Source organism: Lithobates pipiens, unplaced genomic scaffold (genome assembly GCF_037356315.1).
Source record: "Lithobates pipiens isolate NorthernLeopardFrog02 unplaced genomic scaffold, aLitPip1_a1.2 Scaffold_30, whole genome shotgun sequence".
NCBI classification, from domain to species: domain Eukaryota; kingdom Metazoa; phylum Chordata; class Amphibia; order Anura; family Ranidae; genus Lithobates; species Lithobates pipiens.
In genome coordinates, this window is record NW_027507791.1 from 40,216,213 (window position 1) to 40,233,497 (window position 17,285).

Consider the following 17,285-nt stretch of genomic DNA (forward strand, 5'->3'; position numbering starts at 1 on the left):
AGCAGTGGTTTTCTCCTTGGAACTCTGCCATGCAGGCCATTTTTGCCCAGTCTTTTCCTGATGGTGGAGGCATGAACGCTGACCTTAAATGAGGCAAGTGAGGCCTGCAGTTCCTTGGAGGTTGTTATGGGGTCTTTTGTGACCTCTTGGATGAGTCGTCGCTGCGCTCTTGGGGTAATTTTGGGCGGCTGGCCACTCCTGGGAAGGTTCACCACTGTTCCATGTCTTCGCCATTTGTGGATAATGGCTCTCACTGTGGTTCGCTGGATTCCCAAAGCTTTGGAAATGGCTTTATAACCCTTTCCAGACTGATAGATCTCAATTACTTTCTTTCTCAATTGTTCCTGAATTTTTTTGGGTCTCGGCATGATGTGTAGCTTTTAAGGATCTTCTGGTGGACCTTACTGTGTCAAGCAGCTCCTATTTAAGTGATGCCTTGATTGTGAACAGGTGTGGCAATAATCAGGCCTGGGTGTGGCTAGAGAAATTGAACTCAGGAGTGGACAACCACAGTTATAGTATGTTTTAACAAGGGGGGCAATCACTTTTTCACACAGGGCCATGATGGTTTGGATTTTTTTTCACCTTTAATAATAAACACCTTCATTTACAAATTGCATTTTGTGTTTACTTGTGTTGTCCTTGACTATTGTTTAAATTGGTTTGATGTTCCGAAACACTTAAGTGTGACAAACATGCAAAGGAACAGGAAATGAGGAAGGGGGCAAACACTTTTTCACACCACTGTAGTAACAGACGAAAAAACAAGCTCTGGACTGTCACACTCTTCAGAAAACCACTTTCTTTTATTGGAAAATCACATCATAGCTCAACAAACACCGCGAACAAGGAAAAATTGCTGACGTTTCATATCATATTAAGCGCTGCAGCTTGTGCGGAACGTTAGCAATTTTTCCTTGTTCGCTGTGTTTGTTGAGCTGTGATGTGATTTTCCAATAAAAGAAAGTGGTTTTCTGAAGAGTGCGGCAGTCCAGAGCTTGTTTTTTTTGTCTGTTACTACTTTGTTCTGACTTTGGTCTGATTTTAGCCCATTGAATATCATTGAAGTCGCATCCAAGTCGGATCACCATCTTAACTATCCAACTATCCATCTCAACTATCCAAAGGACAGGCCAGACTATCTCAAAGTTGGAGGTTTTCTGAAGAGTTTGGCAGTCCATAGCTCGTTTTTCATCTGTTGCTAGTGGTAATAGCCAGCACCTGTGGCTTCCTAGCCGAAGAGAACAGTTTACAGCCTGCATGTGTGCTCCTGGAGCGCTGAGATCCCTTCTCCTTCAGAACAAAGTAGTGCGGGAACCTTTTCCAAAACAGGCCGACGCATTTCGAAAACTAGTTAAGACGGCTCTCATAGGGAATCATTGCTTTATACACGTCAAGCGACATGTGCTCTTAAAGTCGGAGCGTACTGTACATCTCACCAGTGTGAACCGGGCCTTAGTGCAAGTATTTGGCTGGAGAAGAATGGAATGGAGGATGGGGGGAAATAGTGTCTTTGCATGAACAAAAATTATCTTTCTGTAACTAGCAAAGATAATATGTACCCTAAAAACTGTGAGGCTTGGGTGAGGCTGAGACTCTTTAGTAATTTTTCAGAATGTTTACTTATAATATGATGATAGATGGAGGAGGATCTGGGTGCTCTGGTAGATCGTTGACCTAATAACATAGTCTTGTATGTTTTATGTTTTTTTCCCTAGGGCCTCTGCTAAACAATATATATATATATATACAAATATATAGATATATATATATATATATATATATATATATATATATATATATATATATATATATATATATAGTTTTGGGGTTCTGAGTAATTTTCTTACAAAATTATTATGTTTTTTACATGTAGAAGTGGCCTGAGTGGCAAAATGGTTCAACTCAACTTTTTTGTGGTCTTTTAATAGAGCCTGTAGAAACATGTAGTGGCACAAGACAATTATTTCACCGCCTTGGCGACACTGTTACTCTACAAGCTCCCAGTCGTTCAGGAGTAGCATCTATTGTTTGGGATATTAATAACATCGATCACCTAGCAATCACTAGGCCGGGTCAGATAGATCGTCAGAATTATTTCTACTACGGGAGACTTTCTGCCACGAGTGACGGATCTTTACGGTTGTCTCGAGTAACCGCCAACGATGAACGGGTCTTCAGAGCAGAGCTTTTTACCAGTAACTGGGTCCACTACTGCACACAGCTTTTTGAAGTGAAGCTACAAAGTAAGTTTAAGACGTGTAACTTTTTTTTGTCTTCCACTGTTGCAGCCAAATTGGGATAAGACCTTATTTACTGTACATTTGCTACATGTCCCCATGAGTCACATAGCATACAAATTGTAACTTGCTTTTTTCAAATGCTCTTTTAATGGAACATCCAGGAAGGAAACAATTCTAACTTTGCTATGACTGGGATGGGGAGTTGTGTTTGCCATAATTTACCCTTGTCTGTACTGTGCAGGAAGATATCTCATTGGTGGTACTAGATTTGCACTCTAATAGACAGAAGATACTTGATCTGATCAAGGTTCCTATCCCCTGACTCTTACCAATAACATAGAGCAGGTTCTTGAAGGCCATCAGATTAACCCTACAACAACTCCAGGAATAGAAAGAGGAACACTCATTCAGAAATGCATCACATCAGTCCAATGAAACAACCACTCCATCAAAGATGAACACAACCCGACGCGTTTCACTGGGCAAGGAGCTTAATCATAATGTTGCTGGAGTTCTCGGAGCTGCTGTAGAGTAGATTTCAACCCTCTCTGTCTTAACAAAGGTGTTAAAGGCTTATCAGCAGTATGGATCCTTAGGGCATTATGCCAACTCATCGCCACCCCTAAAAGTCTACACCAGGGATATGCAATTAGCGGACCTCCAGCTGTTGCAGAACTACAAATCCCATGAGGCATAGCAAGACTCTGACAGCCACAAGCATGACACCCAAAGGCAGAGGCATGATGGGACTTGTAGTTTTGCAACAGCTGGAGGTCCGCTAATTGCAGATGCCTGGTCTACACCATCGCACTGAAACCATGTGCATTGCAGTACGGCTCCATTTACCTAAATGGGTTTGGGTTCGATGGGTGGCACTGCCCACTGAATGTGACAGGGGGGGTTTAATTGTTAAATGTAGAAGGAGGGATTGGGATTTTTCAGGTGCGCATTAATTTGAAAAGTAGTAACAACTTTAATATATAAGAATTTTTTTATTTTAGAATAAATAAAAAATTGTTAAGACACAACAATTGGCGAGTACAGATCAACAAGATTTTATGGATACAGCTTTATAAGATGGAGTTGCCAACATGTTTCACCCATATATCAGACTTCTTCAGGGATGGCGTCCAACTAGAGGTTCAAGCATTCTTGATCACCTGAAATATTTGTGGGACTGCCCACTGAATGTGACAGGGGGGTTTAATTGTTAAATGTAGAAGGAGGGATCGGGATTTTTCAGGTGAAAATTAATCTGAAAAACAATAACAATAATATATAAGAATTTTTTTTATTTTATAAAAAATTAAAAATTGTTAAAACACAACAATTGGCGAGTACAGATAAACAAGATTTTATTTTTAGAAAAAAAAAAATAGTTAAAACACAACAATTGGCGAGTACAGATGAACAAGATTTTATAGATACAGCATTATAAGATGGAGTTCCCAACATGTTTCACCCATATATCAGACTTCTTCAGGGGATGCTGTCCAACTAGAGGTACAAGCCTTCTTGGTCTCCTGAAATATTGGTCAAATCACTAAAGGGTCACAGGTGTCTATCTGCGTCCAGAGAACCATGTGCTAAAGGTGACCATAGGGGACGTTCAAGGACCGAAAAAACAAAGTTCTGCCGTGGACTCAGTACCGGGGGAGGAATGCTGTCTAAAACTGCTAGTACTTAATAAGACTGGCCTTTGGCAACCGCATGTGTGTGTCCCTGGGTCCCAGCAGCCAGCATACACCCCCCATCTGTTAACTTCTTTGCAGCTTAAGGTGCACGAGATTGGGGGTGGGGGGTACCGCCCTTCAACTGCAAGTGTAACCAAGTCCTAAGGGATTTGCTCACCTTGCAAAAAGTACCCAACAACATTCAAATTAAAAAAAAAACATGATGATTGAATAATGGTAGTAATCAAAGCTTCACCTCATTCACAAAGCTAAGGGAAAATTCCCTTGTAATATGAAAATTCACTTTTCTTAGTGAACAGCCTATTTGCCTTTATTAAATAAACTTCATTGATTTAAAGTAAATGTAAACTCAATCACTAAATTCTTATATGATCTACACGCTATTGTAATTTCCAAAAGTATTTTCACTCCTTTCAAAGATTTCATTAAAGTGGTTGTAAACACTTCCATAGGCCCAGACTGGTCTCAAGTAATACACAGAGATAAAACCAACCCTCATACATAAACTGTACCTGTTTATCTGCAGTCTTCTCTACTCTACATCTATTCAAAATGCAGAATTTACACAAGATCTCTCAGTTCTGAAAAGTAGGGGGCCTTCGCTTCAGCACACAGGAAAAGAACAGAGGCTATCAGTCACAGGCTGCATGCTTGAGATCCCATCCCTGTCACCCTTTTTCAGTTGGGGTCAACCCAACTTGTCAAAAGTGACTCATGCTGATAGCAGAGGAAGGAGGCAACAGACAGAAATGACACTTAGTGCTCTGGACTGAGACAAGTACACACTATAGAGCAGGCACATCCAAAGTCCGGCCCGCGGGCCAATCGCGGCCCGCGTTCCGGTTTCGGACGGCCCGCCTGGTAATGTTGACATATATATCTTTTGTGGCCCCCAACGAATCCCCGAGTGTCGGGGGCCACAAAAGATAGATATGCTGGCTGCCATGGAGGGGGTGGGATGAGTGCCGTGGATACAGGAGTATTTCCTGTTTACACAGCGTCCTGTGTAAAAGGAAGTCCCGTCTCCTGCGCTGCCATTGGACAACTGTTTTGTCCATCACAGGAGGCGGGACTTTCAATTAAAGGGGCCGTCGATAGAAACAGGAGTTTCTCCTATATGTCTGTCGGCGCTCATCCCACCCCCCTCCCTGTCTCCTCCAAGGCTGCAGAGGACATGAATCAGGCTGCAGTGATGGGAATGGTGAGTCTGCATTCATGGCAATGTGTGGGCTGCATTCATGGCAATGTGTGGGCTGCATTCATGGCAATACTCTGGGGGCTGCATTCATGGCAATACTCTGGGGGCTGCATTCATGGCAATATGTGGGGGCTGCATTCATGGCAATACTCTGGGGGCTGCATTCATGGAAATACTCTGGGGGTTGCATTCATGGCAATACGGTGGGGGCTGCAGATGGGCACTGACCCATTTTGCTTCACAGGTCTTTATTTAAAATGTAAGATTTTTTTGCACATATATATCTTTTGTGGCCCCCAACGAATCCCCGAGTGCCGGGGCCACAAAAGATAGATATGCTGGCTGCCATGGAGGGGGCGGGATGAGTGCCATGGATACAGGAGTATTTCCTGTTTACACAGCGTCCTGTGTAAAAGGAAGTCCCGTCTCCTGCGCTGCCATTGGACAACTGTTTTGTCCATCACAGGAGGCGTGACTTTCAATTAAAGGGGCTGTCGATAGAAACAGGAGTTTCTCCTGTATGTCTGTCGGCGCTCATCCCACCCCTCTCCCTGTCTCCTCCAAGGCTGCAGAGGACATGAATCAGGCTGCAGTGATGGCAATGTGTGGGCTGCATTCATGGCAATGTGTGGGCTGCATTCATGGCAATGGGTGGGCTGCATTCATGCCAATGTGTGGGCTGCATTCATGGCAATGTGTGGGCTGCATTCATGCCAATGTGTGGGCTGCATCCATGGCAATGTGTGGGCTGCATTCATGGCAATGTGTGGGCTGCATTTATGGCAATGTGTGGGCTGCATCCATGGCAATGCGTGGGCTGCATCCATGGCAATGCGTGGGCTGCATCCATGGCCATGTGTGGGTTGCATCCATGGCAATGCGTGGGCTGCATCCATGGCAATGCGTGGGCTGCATTCATGGCAATGTGTGTGGGCTGCATTCATGGTAATGTGGTGGGGGCTGCATTCATGGCAATACTCTGGGGGCTGCATTCATGGCAATACAGTGAAGGCTGCATTCATGGCAATGTGTGGGCTGCATTCATGGCAATACGGGAGGGGCTGCATTCATGACAATGTGTGGGCTGCATTCATGACAATGTGTGGGCTGCATCCATGGCAATGTGTGGGCTGCATTCATGGCAATACTCTGGGGGCTGCATTCATGACAATACGGTGGGGGCTGCATTCATGGCTATATGGGGGGGCTGCATTCATGGCAATACGGTGGGGGCTGCATTCATGGCAATACGGTGGGGGTTGCATTCATGGCAATACTCTGGGGGCTGCATTCATGGCAATACGGTGGGGGCTGCATTCATGGCAATATGGTGGGGGCTGCATTCATGGCAATACGTGGGGGCTGCATTCATGGCAATACGTGGGGGCTGCATTCATGGCAATATGGTGGGGGCTGCATTCATGGCAATACTCTGGGGGCTGCATTCATGGCAATACTCTGGGGGTTGCATTCATGGCAACATGGTGGGGGCTGCATTCATGGCAATACGGTGGGGGCTGCATTCATGGCAAAACTCTGGAGGCTGCATTCATGGTAATACGGTGGGGGCTGCATTCATGGCAAAACTCTGGAGGCTGCATTCATGGCAATACGGTGGGGGCTGCATTCATGGCAATACGGTGGGGGCTGCATTCATGGCAATACTCTGGGGGCTGCAGATGGGCACTGACCCTTATTTTGCTTCACAGGTCTTTATTTAAAATGTAAGATTTTTTTTTCCTGAGACTTCCTTTTCAAAATGAAGGTGTGCGGTATAAGCCGATTAAATACAGTATATCCAAATAACACACCCCAGCTCATCTATTCACCACACAGCACAAAGGCAAGAGAATTCTTGTTGGGCCTGTATTAGTACTCAGAGGAACACACTTAGACTTTTTAATGGTTTAAAGAATGGGGTTTAAAGAATGTCAGACAAAATGATCGGCCCCCAAGCATGTTCACTTCATCAAATCTGGCCCTATTTGAAAAAAGTTTGGACACCCCTGCTATAGAGAGTTATGCTTTGTTCATATTTCATGTCTGAGGTTTACTTTTCTTGCACATTTTCTTGCAGAATTTTCTTGAGCGTTGCTTAAATGAAAACAGGAACTTTGTATGTTTCTAAATAAGAGGGGAAAAAGAGAAAACAAAGGAAAATGGGGAACTGTAATAAATGACTTCTGCTTTTCAGGAACACGTCAAAATTTCCATTTGTGGAAGGATACTTATCAAAATAATGAGCAGAGCATTTGGTGCTGTTGAGATCATTGACATTGATAAACAGGATAGGCTGCAATAGGTATATAGGCAAACAGCCCGATGACTAGTTCAGGAATTAGAGTCACCAAGAGTTTCTTTTGCCTTTATCACCCCCTTCCTCTTCCCCTAAGACAAGCAGGCCTACCGTTACCTGGTTGCTTACAGGTCTTAGGGCACATGGCAGATGTTTCAGGCCAGATGGAACCAGGAATACGCGAATGAGACAAGGAAAGGTACCTGTAGTCATTAGGCTGGTCTGGCAGAGGATGACTATGGTTAGTTGTCCTAGTAAAGTACTGGGTCAGGATAGGCAGCAGCAAGCATAATCCAGTAGATATTTCTGAGGTCAGGGCAGGAAGCAAGCAAGTGTAGGTAGTGCCGAGGTTGGGGCAGGTAGTGAACAAGCATAATGCAGTAGACAGTTCTGAGGTCAGGGCAGGTAGTGACCTAGTATAATCCAATAGACAGTTCTGAAGGCAGGAAGTGAACAACTGTGTTATAATAGAGCGTTCAAAGGTCAGGGCAGGAAGCAAGCAAGCTTAATCCAATAGACAGTTCAGAGGTCCAGGCAGGAAATGAGCAAGTGTAATCCAATAGACAGTTTCCGAGGTCCGGGCAGGAAATGAGCAAGTGTAATCCAATAGACAGTTCTGAGGTCAGGGCAGGAAATGAGCAAGTGTAATCCAAAAGACAGTTCCAAAGTCAGGGTAGGAAAAGAGCAAGTGTAATCCAATATACAGTTTCCGAGGTCCGGGCAGGAAATGAGCAAGTGTAATCCAATAGACAATCTCTGAGGTCCGGGCAGGAAATGAGCAAGTGTAATCCAATAGACAGTTTCCGAGGTCCGGGCAGGAAATGAGCAAGTGTAATCCAATAGACAGTTTCCGAGGTCCAGGCAGGAAATGAGCAAGTGTAATCCAATAGACAGTTTCCGAGGTCCGGGCAGGAAATGAGCAAGTGTAATCCAATATACAGTTTCCGAGGTCCTGCAGGAAATGAGCAAGTGTAATCCAATATACAGTTCCAAGGTTAGGGCCTCAAGAGAGCAAGTGTAATCCAATAAACAGTTTTGAGATTAGGGATTGAAGTGAGCAAGTGTAATCCACTAGACAGCTCCAAGGTCAGGCAGGGAGCAAGCAAGCATGGTCCAGTAGACAGTTTCAAGGTCAGGGAAGGGCGCAAGCAAGCATACTCCAATAGACAGTTTCCGAGGTCCGGGCAGGAAATGAGCAAGTGTAATCCAATAGACAGTTCTGAGGTCAGGGCAGGAAATGAGCAAGTGTAATCCAAAAGACAGTTCCAAAGTCAGGGCAGGAAATGAGCAAGTGTAATCCAATAGAAAGTTTCCGAGGTCCGGGCAGGAAATGAGCAAGTGTAATCCAATAGACAGTTTCCAAGGTCAGGGCAGGAAATGAGCAAGTGTAATCCAATAGACAATCTCTGAGGTCCGGGCAGGAAATGAGCAAGTGTAATCCAATAGACAGTTTCCGAGGTCCGGGCAGGAAATGAGCAATTGTAATCCAATAGACAGTTTCCGAGGTCCAGGCAGGAAATGAGCAAGTGTAATCCAATAGACAGTTCTGAGGTCCGGGCAGGAAATGAGCAAGTGTAATCCAATAGACAGTTTCCGAGGTCCGGGCAGGAAATGAGCAAGTGTAATCCAATAGACAGTTTCCGAGGTCCGGGCAGGAAATGAGCAAGTGTAATCCAATATACAGTTTCCGAGGTCCGGGCAGGAAATGAGCAAGTGTAATCCAATATACAGTTCCAAGGTTAGGGCCTCAAGAGAGCAACTGTAATCCAATAAACAGTTTTGAGATTAGGGATTGAAGTGAGCAAGTGTAATCCACTAGACAGCTCCAAGGTCAGGCAGGGAGCAAGCAAGCATGGTCCAGTAGACAGTTTCAAGGTCAGGGAAGGGCGCAAGCAAGCATACTCCAGTAGACAGCTCCAAAGTTAAGTTAAGGGGGCAACCAAGCATGATCCAATAGACAGCCCCAACGTCAGGGCAGGTATTAAGCAAGCATAATCCAGTAGACAGCTCCAAAGTCAAGGTAAGGGGACAACCAAGCATGATCCAATAGACAGCACCAAGGTCAGGGCAGATAGAAAGCAAGCATAATCCAGTAAACAGTTCTGAGGTCAGGGCAGGAATTGAGCAAGTGTGATCCACTGGACAGTTCCTAGGTCAGGGCAGGCAGCGAGCAAGCGTAATCCAGTAGTTACTCCGAGGTCAAATTGAGATAGCAATCCAAAAGAGTAGTCTGGGTGTAAGATAGTGGTCAGCAAGAAGCAATTGAAACAACAAGTAGCACATCAAGCTGGGCATGACAGGCAGGGAGCTAGGTAGCTGTTGCTATCACAAGCCCAGGACCCTTGGGCTTGCGAGGCCTAAATCTGGTTCTAGAGAAGCATAGACAATTGGAGAAGTGTAGCCAGAGGCAGGGGCGTGCGGCTGCTGGCAGATGGAGTGACCCGCTGCCTAGCAACAAGGACACCCAGCAGGAACCTGCCACCTCCACCTAGGCCAGGCCCCCTTGAGGCACCATAAGGTTCTGCACTTTAGCACTGCTGATACGTTTTGGGGTTTACTTTAAGGTGAAAATCTAATTTTACGTTTCCAATTGTACTAATTAATTAAAACACAAGTAAATGTAGCTTAATTATCTGTTACATAAATTGTATTTATAGACATTATTTTATAACTTTTTTTGTTTTTGTTTTTCCAGAAAAAAATTCAACAATGTCTTCTGTGATCTATCTGGCGTTGTCAGGTTGTGTTCTCCTTCTTCTTGTCCTTATATTACTCTACCACATTAGGACAGAGTGTAGAGCCAACTGATGAAGGTTTTTCCAAGATGGTCTGAAAAAAACAATAAAAAAAAAACACACAAATGAAGTTATAGTTACTTATTTTAAAATATAAAAAAATTAAGCTTGAAAAAACATTGTCATGACCATACATACCTTACTAGAGCAATATTTAATTTCTTGATGTTACTGGCTAAAACAAACCTGGCCTCCAACCTCCAGTTGTATGTTATATGTGCCTGCTGTACCACCATATACATGTATGGAAATGTATCTTGTTCTCTTTGTTTTGCTTCCTCTGTGTGAAAATCCTGCTGTCTCTGCCAGTGCCTCTGCTTTCCTATTAATAACTGACCACACAGCGTGATCAGTTGTCTAGCTGTGCTGGGAACCCTGCCTGCTCACCTCCAATGATCTTTCACGTACCTTACGGTTGAGCCTGACGTTCAGAGGGAAGGCCTCTCGTACAACCCCCGGCTCGGGGACCACCCATGTTGTAACAGGGCCCGCAAGAGCGTGGTGGTGTATGGGTGCCTGGATCGTCTTCCGTGGGGGTGGATGTGTCACCAGGGTGGACCACAAGGTTAAACGGCAGGCTTTGGCAGGCCAACAGATTTCTAGGCTGGTGGCAGTAGGGACCAGGCAGCAGAGACACAGGTCAGACAAGCCGGGTTGCTAACGGATGATCAGATGCAGGCATAGGCGGCAGGCCAAGAATAGCCAGGGTACAGGCAGAGATTGGCATCGTGAGTTCAGGCAGATGAGCAAAAGACAAGTAGCAGATGATTCAGGCCAGGGTTCAATGGAGTCAGAGACAAGCTGGGTCAGACACAGAAATAACAAGATCAGGTTTCAGGAACACTGGTACAGAAAAGCATTATTTATAGCACTTGGCAGCAACGTCTATTGGTGCACGCGCGTGCACATTGGCGCATGCGTGTACACTAATATTCATGCGCATGCGCACATTCATGTGCCTGGCACGATGGCCACTTGCGGGATTGTGCCTGCACATGCACATTTTCTTCCGCCTTGAGCATTAGTAGCTCTACCGGTAGGCTGCCTTCCCTGGGGCCGCTTTGGGCCAAGCTGTGGCTGCAGCGCAACGCTCCGCTCCCTCATCCTCCTCCTCCACTATACGCCATACACAGTCTGCTGGCATCTCCCGCTGTGTGTCTCCGAGCTGAGTGTGAAAACTTTGGCCGCGCTGTGAGAAAAGTCCCGCCCTCCTCCTAGATCATCTCTTGTGATAGACGCAGTGTTCTGTCTATCACACAAGCTGATCTAGGAGGAGGGCAGGACTTTTCTCACACAGCGTGGCGAAAGTTTTCACACTCAGCTCGGAGACACACAGCGGGAGATGCCCACAGACTGTGTAATCCAGGCACTGACTACAGTGAGGCTGCGATTATGGGCATGGTGAGACTGCATTATGGACACGGTGAGGCTGCAGTATGGGCACGGTGAGGCTGCAATTATGGGCACGGTGAGGCTGCATTATGAGCACGGTGAGACCGCATTATGGGCACGGTGAGATTGCAGTATGGGCACGGTGAGGCTGCATTATGGGCACGGTGAGATTGCAGTATGGGCACGGTGAGGCTCCATTATGGGCATGGTGAGACTGCATTATGGGCATGGTGAGACTGCATTACGGGCTCGGTGAGGCTGCATTATGGGCATGGTGAAACTGCGATTATGGGCACGGTGAGACAGAATTATGGGCATGGTAAGGCTGCGATTATGGGCATGGTGAGACAACATTATGGGCAAGGTGAGACTGCATTATGGGCACGGTGAGGCTGCATTATGGGAACGGTGAAGCTGCGATTATGGGCACAGAGATGACTGCATTATGGGCACGGTGAGACTGCATTATGGGCACAGTAAGGCTGCAATTATGGGCACGGTGAGACAGCATTATGGGCACGGTGAGACTGCATTATGGGCATGGTGAAGTTGCCATTATAGGCATGGTGAGGCTGCGATTATGGGCACGGTGAGACAGCATTTTGGGCAGGGTGAGGCTGCATTATGGGCATGGTGAGGCTGAATTATGGGCATGGTGAGGCTGTCATTATAGGCACGGTGAGGCACTGCGATTATGGGCACAGTGAGGCTGCCATTATAGGCATGGTGAGGCTGTGATTATGGGCACAGTGAGGCTGCCATTATAGGCATAGTGAGGCTGTGATTATGGGCACGGTGAGACTGCATTATGGGCACGGTGAGGCTGCAATTATGGCCACGGTGAGGCTGAGATTATGACGCGTGACGTCCTAGCCATGCCTCGCTATGTCTGGCTTCGGCCGTTGCCATAACAACGGTGCTAAATCGTAGTTGGATCTGTATGTGCGTTATAATTAATCAAAATTAGTTTATTGATTAATTGATTTAAAAAAAAAATTGATTAATCGAACACGAAAATTTTAATCAGTAGCAGCCCTAATTTTATTTATATACAAAAGTGTTTTGCCTTTCCTTTCTATTTCTATTCTGTTTTCACCCCTGTACACAACACAATTCAAGCCTATGAACAATTTTGTGTAGCGTCGTTTTTTGAGATATCATAATTTTAAGGCTTGACATGTTTGGTATCTATTTACTCAACGCAATCTTTTATATTTTACAAAAAAAAAAACTGGTTACTTGCTTGCAATAAAATATTTTTAGTGTATTTTTTCCTGTGTTTGATAACTATGATGTGGAATAAAAAAAAAATTGTAACTACTGTCACTTTATTGTCCAGGGTCTCTGCTTTTCAGAAAATATAAAAAAGAATTGGTGGTGCTGAAAGTAACTTTGTAGCAAGAAAATGGCAAGAAAATGCAGAATTTGATATTAAGTGCCAAAAAAAAAAAAAAAAATAGTCAATGTGACATTCAATAAATTTTCTGGATGGTGTGTTGGTTTTATTATTAGATGTTAGTACGATGTCAGTTATAACTGCTGATGGGGCACATTCGGATGGCAGGAGTGATTGCTGTTTTCTAGGGCTGTGGAAAGATGAATTCCTCGATTAATAGTTCATTTTTTTGATCGATCAAAATTCTTTTGATCGGTACTCACCTCTCTCGCTTCAGGGAGTTCCGTCGGAGATCCGGTGACGTCACGGGCATCTACGTCACCGGACTCCTCCCCCTTCCCCAAGTGCCTCCGTCTGCTAACGAAGGGAAGGGGGGAGGAGTCCGGTGACGTTGAAGTTCTGATTGAACGTAACGAGTACGGGGGAGGAGCTACGCATGACGCCACCCGCTGCTGCCCTACAGAACTAACGCGATTGTCGGCTTTACATGCTGTGTTTTTATCATCTTTGGGTAAGTAGTTTGTGTTCGAACAAAAAAAATAAAATCTTATACTTAAGCGGTGAGCACTTAGATCTTTTCTTTCTACCCATGACCCGGCGTCCTTGCTGAGATCTAAGGAGACGTGAGAGAAGTTTATGGTCCGCGTTAACCCTTTTGATACCCGCTTGCATGACCACCTGTTTGCACAGGGGTCCATGCCATAAGGTGAAAGTGATTAGTTAGACCGGAGGTGGAGGGATTGTCACGCTACTGTGGGAAAAAATGACTTACGTCAGTGCTACAGTTTGAATTTAAAACGTATTTGTGTGAACTGTGAAGTTAAGTCATGGATTGTGGAAACTAACTAGTGTCGGGTGATTGTATATAGTGTATACCACATTTACCACTGACTAATGCAGAGCTGCAATGCAAGGAGATCAGCTAAAAGTAGTTGGATCTGCATCTGTATAATTAATCGAAATTAGTCGATTAATCGATTTGAAAAAATCGATTAATAGGACACGAAAAATTGAATCAGTAACAGCCCTACTGTTTTCCTGTTTGTGTCTCCTCCTATCAATCTTTTGTTCTGGTGTAGATTTTGGAAAGAAAACAAATCGTTTTTTTAGATGTGGATACACGCTGTCATTTTTCACAGAGGATGTCTGAATGAAAAATCAGCCAACCGGTTGAACCATGCGCCTATAGTCCTGTTGTATCGCGGTCTATTGATGTAACACGTGGATTTTTAGGATTAAAAGCATTCATACTCTTGAGGGGTCACAGACCCCCAAAGCATCCTCCCAAAGTTGAGGGCATGTGGCCTGGTACGGTTCAGGAGGGAGGGCGGGCCGCTCTCTCGTCCCCCCCTCTTTTCCTGTGGCCTGCCAGGTTGCGTGCTTGGATAAAGGGTCTGGCATGGATTTTAAGGGGGACCCCCACGTCAATTTTTTTTTTATTTGACGCGGGGTTCCCCTTAATATCCATACCAGACCTGAAGGGTCTAGAATGGATATTTAGGGGAACCCCACGCTTTTTTTAAAAAAAATTTTATCAATGAATGAATTGTCGGCTCCCATAATACACAGAGAACACTCATTGAGTGTTCGCTGTATTACAGGGAGCCGACAATTCATTATAGCCGCAAGTGACTTTAAAAGACTTTTTTTCCTGCAGAAATTATACTTTTTGTAGGGACAGTTCTAAGCATGGGAAACATGCGCCCCTTCACAGGCATACTATAGACACCCCCCAGGTATGAAATTTAAAGGAATATTACACTTTTATTGTTTCACTTTAATCATTATTAAAATCCCTGCTCCCGAAAAAACGTCCGTTTTTAAAACTTTTTTGTGCATTGATCCATGTCCCCTGGGGCAGGACCCGGGTCCCCAAACACTTTTTAGGACAGTAACTTGCATATTAGCCTTTAAAATTAGCACTTTAGATTTCTCCCATAGACTTGTATAAGGTGTTCCGGCTTTTTGAATTTGCCGCGAACACCCCAAATTGTTCATTGTTCGATGAACAGGCAATGTTCCACTCAAACGCGAAGCTCATCCCTACCGGGCACCGTTCCATGGTTCCACCGTCTACCCACCTCGCAATAACTATAGACCTACAACAGATCTCCCAGCAGCCAGCATCAATAGACACCTCCCTCAACAACAGATCCCTCCCAGCAACAACTGACCACCCAGAAACATAGGACCCCCCACCCCCACCCCTCCCCAGCAACTAAGACCCTTAAGCAGTAGACATGTGCATTCGTTTTCGTCCGAATGCATTTTCGTCCGAATTTCAGGTATTTTCGTTTTCGTTTTGACAAACGATAACGAAAGTGCAGATTCCGAAAAACGAAAGATCCGACATAAATAAATGCTTTTTTTCGTTTTCGTTGTTACAACAGTTCGATTTAGAATAGGAGATTCGAAGTGACCGTTCGATATAGAATAGGAGATTCGACGTGACTCCATATGTCTATTGAACCTGTGGTCGAATGTGCCTAAGTTTCGTTTACCTCTATTAGTCCTATTATATAGAAAAGCTTCGACAGAGAGTAAATATTCGACATAGAGAGAACAGAGTCGACAGAGAGAAACGATACTGGAATTGGGTGGGGGAAGTAAATTAAAAAAAAAATAGATAATATTCGACGGGATCGTTGCACGTCTAATAATATTCGACGGGATCGTTGCACGTCTAATAATATTCGACGGGATCGTTGCACGTCTATAATAATATTCGACGGGATCGTCGCAACTATACGACACTGCAATCGTACATTTCGGCAATCGAATGCTCCGCCTATAGGCAATATAGTTTAGCAGCTCCATCGAATCTTCTTTATCCATTCGACAGATACCATAAGCCTTCCAAGACAGATTCGATCGTAATTCATGTGGATTTTCGGACGAATGCAATTTTTGCACGAAAAACGAAATAAATAAAAACGAATTTCGGGAGTAACTAAATAAATAAAATTTACGGACGAAAACGAAAAAACGAAACGAAATATTCTAGTCTGCACATGTCTATTAAGCAGACCCCAGCACCCCTTGCCATTACATACATTCAGTGCTGAAGGTACCGGAGCTGCGTTCCCCCACATTCCTGCTGAAGAAAAGCCCTGCTTATAGCATAAAGCGAGGTTCCAGTGGAGAATGGACCGAGCAGGGATCGCACAACTGAGCTGCCAGCTAGGAACTTCTTTTACCTTTCAGGTGCCTTTGCTTCCATACCGCCTTCAGTCACCTCCTTTATCAGGATGTTGTTGGGCATCGTAAGCCTTCTAAAGTGTCTTTTATAATACCGAGACTGTGTTCTGCAAGACCTTTTCTAAAATAATGCTGTACCAGATTTGGCCTTGTTCTATATGCCCTGTTGCCACCTTACATAGTTACATACCGTATGTATCAGCATATAACACGCACCTTCATTTTAAGAAGTTTTAGGAAAGAAAAATACATTTTAAATAAAGAATTTTGAAGCAAAATAAAGGTCAGTGCCCATCTGCAGCCTTGCCATTGCCCATCATTACAGCCTTGCCCATCATTGCAGCCTAATCAGTGCCCATCTGCAGCCTTGCTCATCATTATAGCCTAATCAGTGCTCATCTGATGCCTTGCTCATCATTACAGCCTAATCAGTGCCCAGGTACAGCCTTGCCCATAATTGCAGCCTGATCAGTGCCCATCTGCAGCCTTGCCCATCATTGCAACCTGAACAGTGCCTATCTGCAGCAGGGCTTATTATTAATCAGTGCCCATCTGCAATCTTGTTCATCATTACAGCTTAATCAGTGCCCAGCTACAGCCTTGCCCATAATTGCAGCCTGATCGGTGCCCATCTGCAGCCTTGCTCATCATTACTGCCTAATCAGTGCCCAGCTACAGCCTTGCCCATAATTGCAGCCTGATCAGTGCCCATCTGCAGCCTTGCCCATAATTGCAACCAGAACAGTGCCCATCTGCAGCCTTGCTCATCATTGCAGCTTAATCAATGCCCATCTGCAGCCTTGTCCCTAATTGCAGGCTGATTCGTGCCCATCTGTAGCCTTATCTATGCTGGGATAGACAGAGCCGGATCTCCTGTGTACCTGGCTCGGCTCGCAGTCACGCCCAGTCCCGACCAGTCCCGCCCTTTAGCTCAGCCCCTATGATGGACATAACAGTGGTCCAATGCCGGGACCTCAATGATAGGAGCTGTCCAGAGGGCGGGACAGGGTGTGACTGCGAGCCGAGCAGAGCCGAGTACACAGGAGATTGCGGCTCTCTGTTTCGGCCGCGCT

At 45.0% G+C, this 17,285-nt stretch overlaps 2 protein-coding genes across 2 annotated transcripts in view; both read left to right on the forward strand.

Moving 5' to 3' along the window:
* Positions 1 to 11,459, forward strand: part of LOC143942669 (cell adhesion molecule CEACAM5-like) — a 66,372-nt gene extending 54,913 nt beyond the window's left edge. Inside the window, exons 13-14 of the mRNA XM_077464048.1 lie at positions 1,932 to 2,246; positions 10,127 to 11,459. Coding sequence (XP_077320174.1) covers positions 1,932 to 2,246; positions 10,127 to 10,239 — 428 coding nt within the window. The 3' untranslated portion in view covers positions 10,240 to 11,459. The remainder of the gene's footprint in view (positions 1 to 1,931; positions 2,247 to 10,126) is intronic.
* Positions 1 to 17,285, forward strand: part of LOC143942676 (uncharacterized) — a 153,693-nt gene that overhangs the window by 120,817 nt on the left and 15,591 nt on the right. The gene's annotated exons all lie outside the window — the stretch shown is intronic.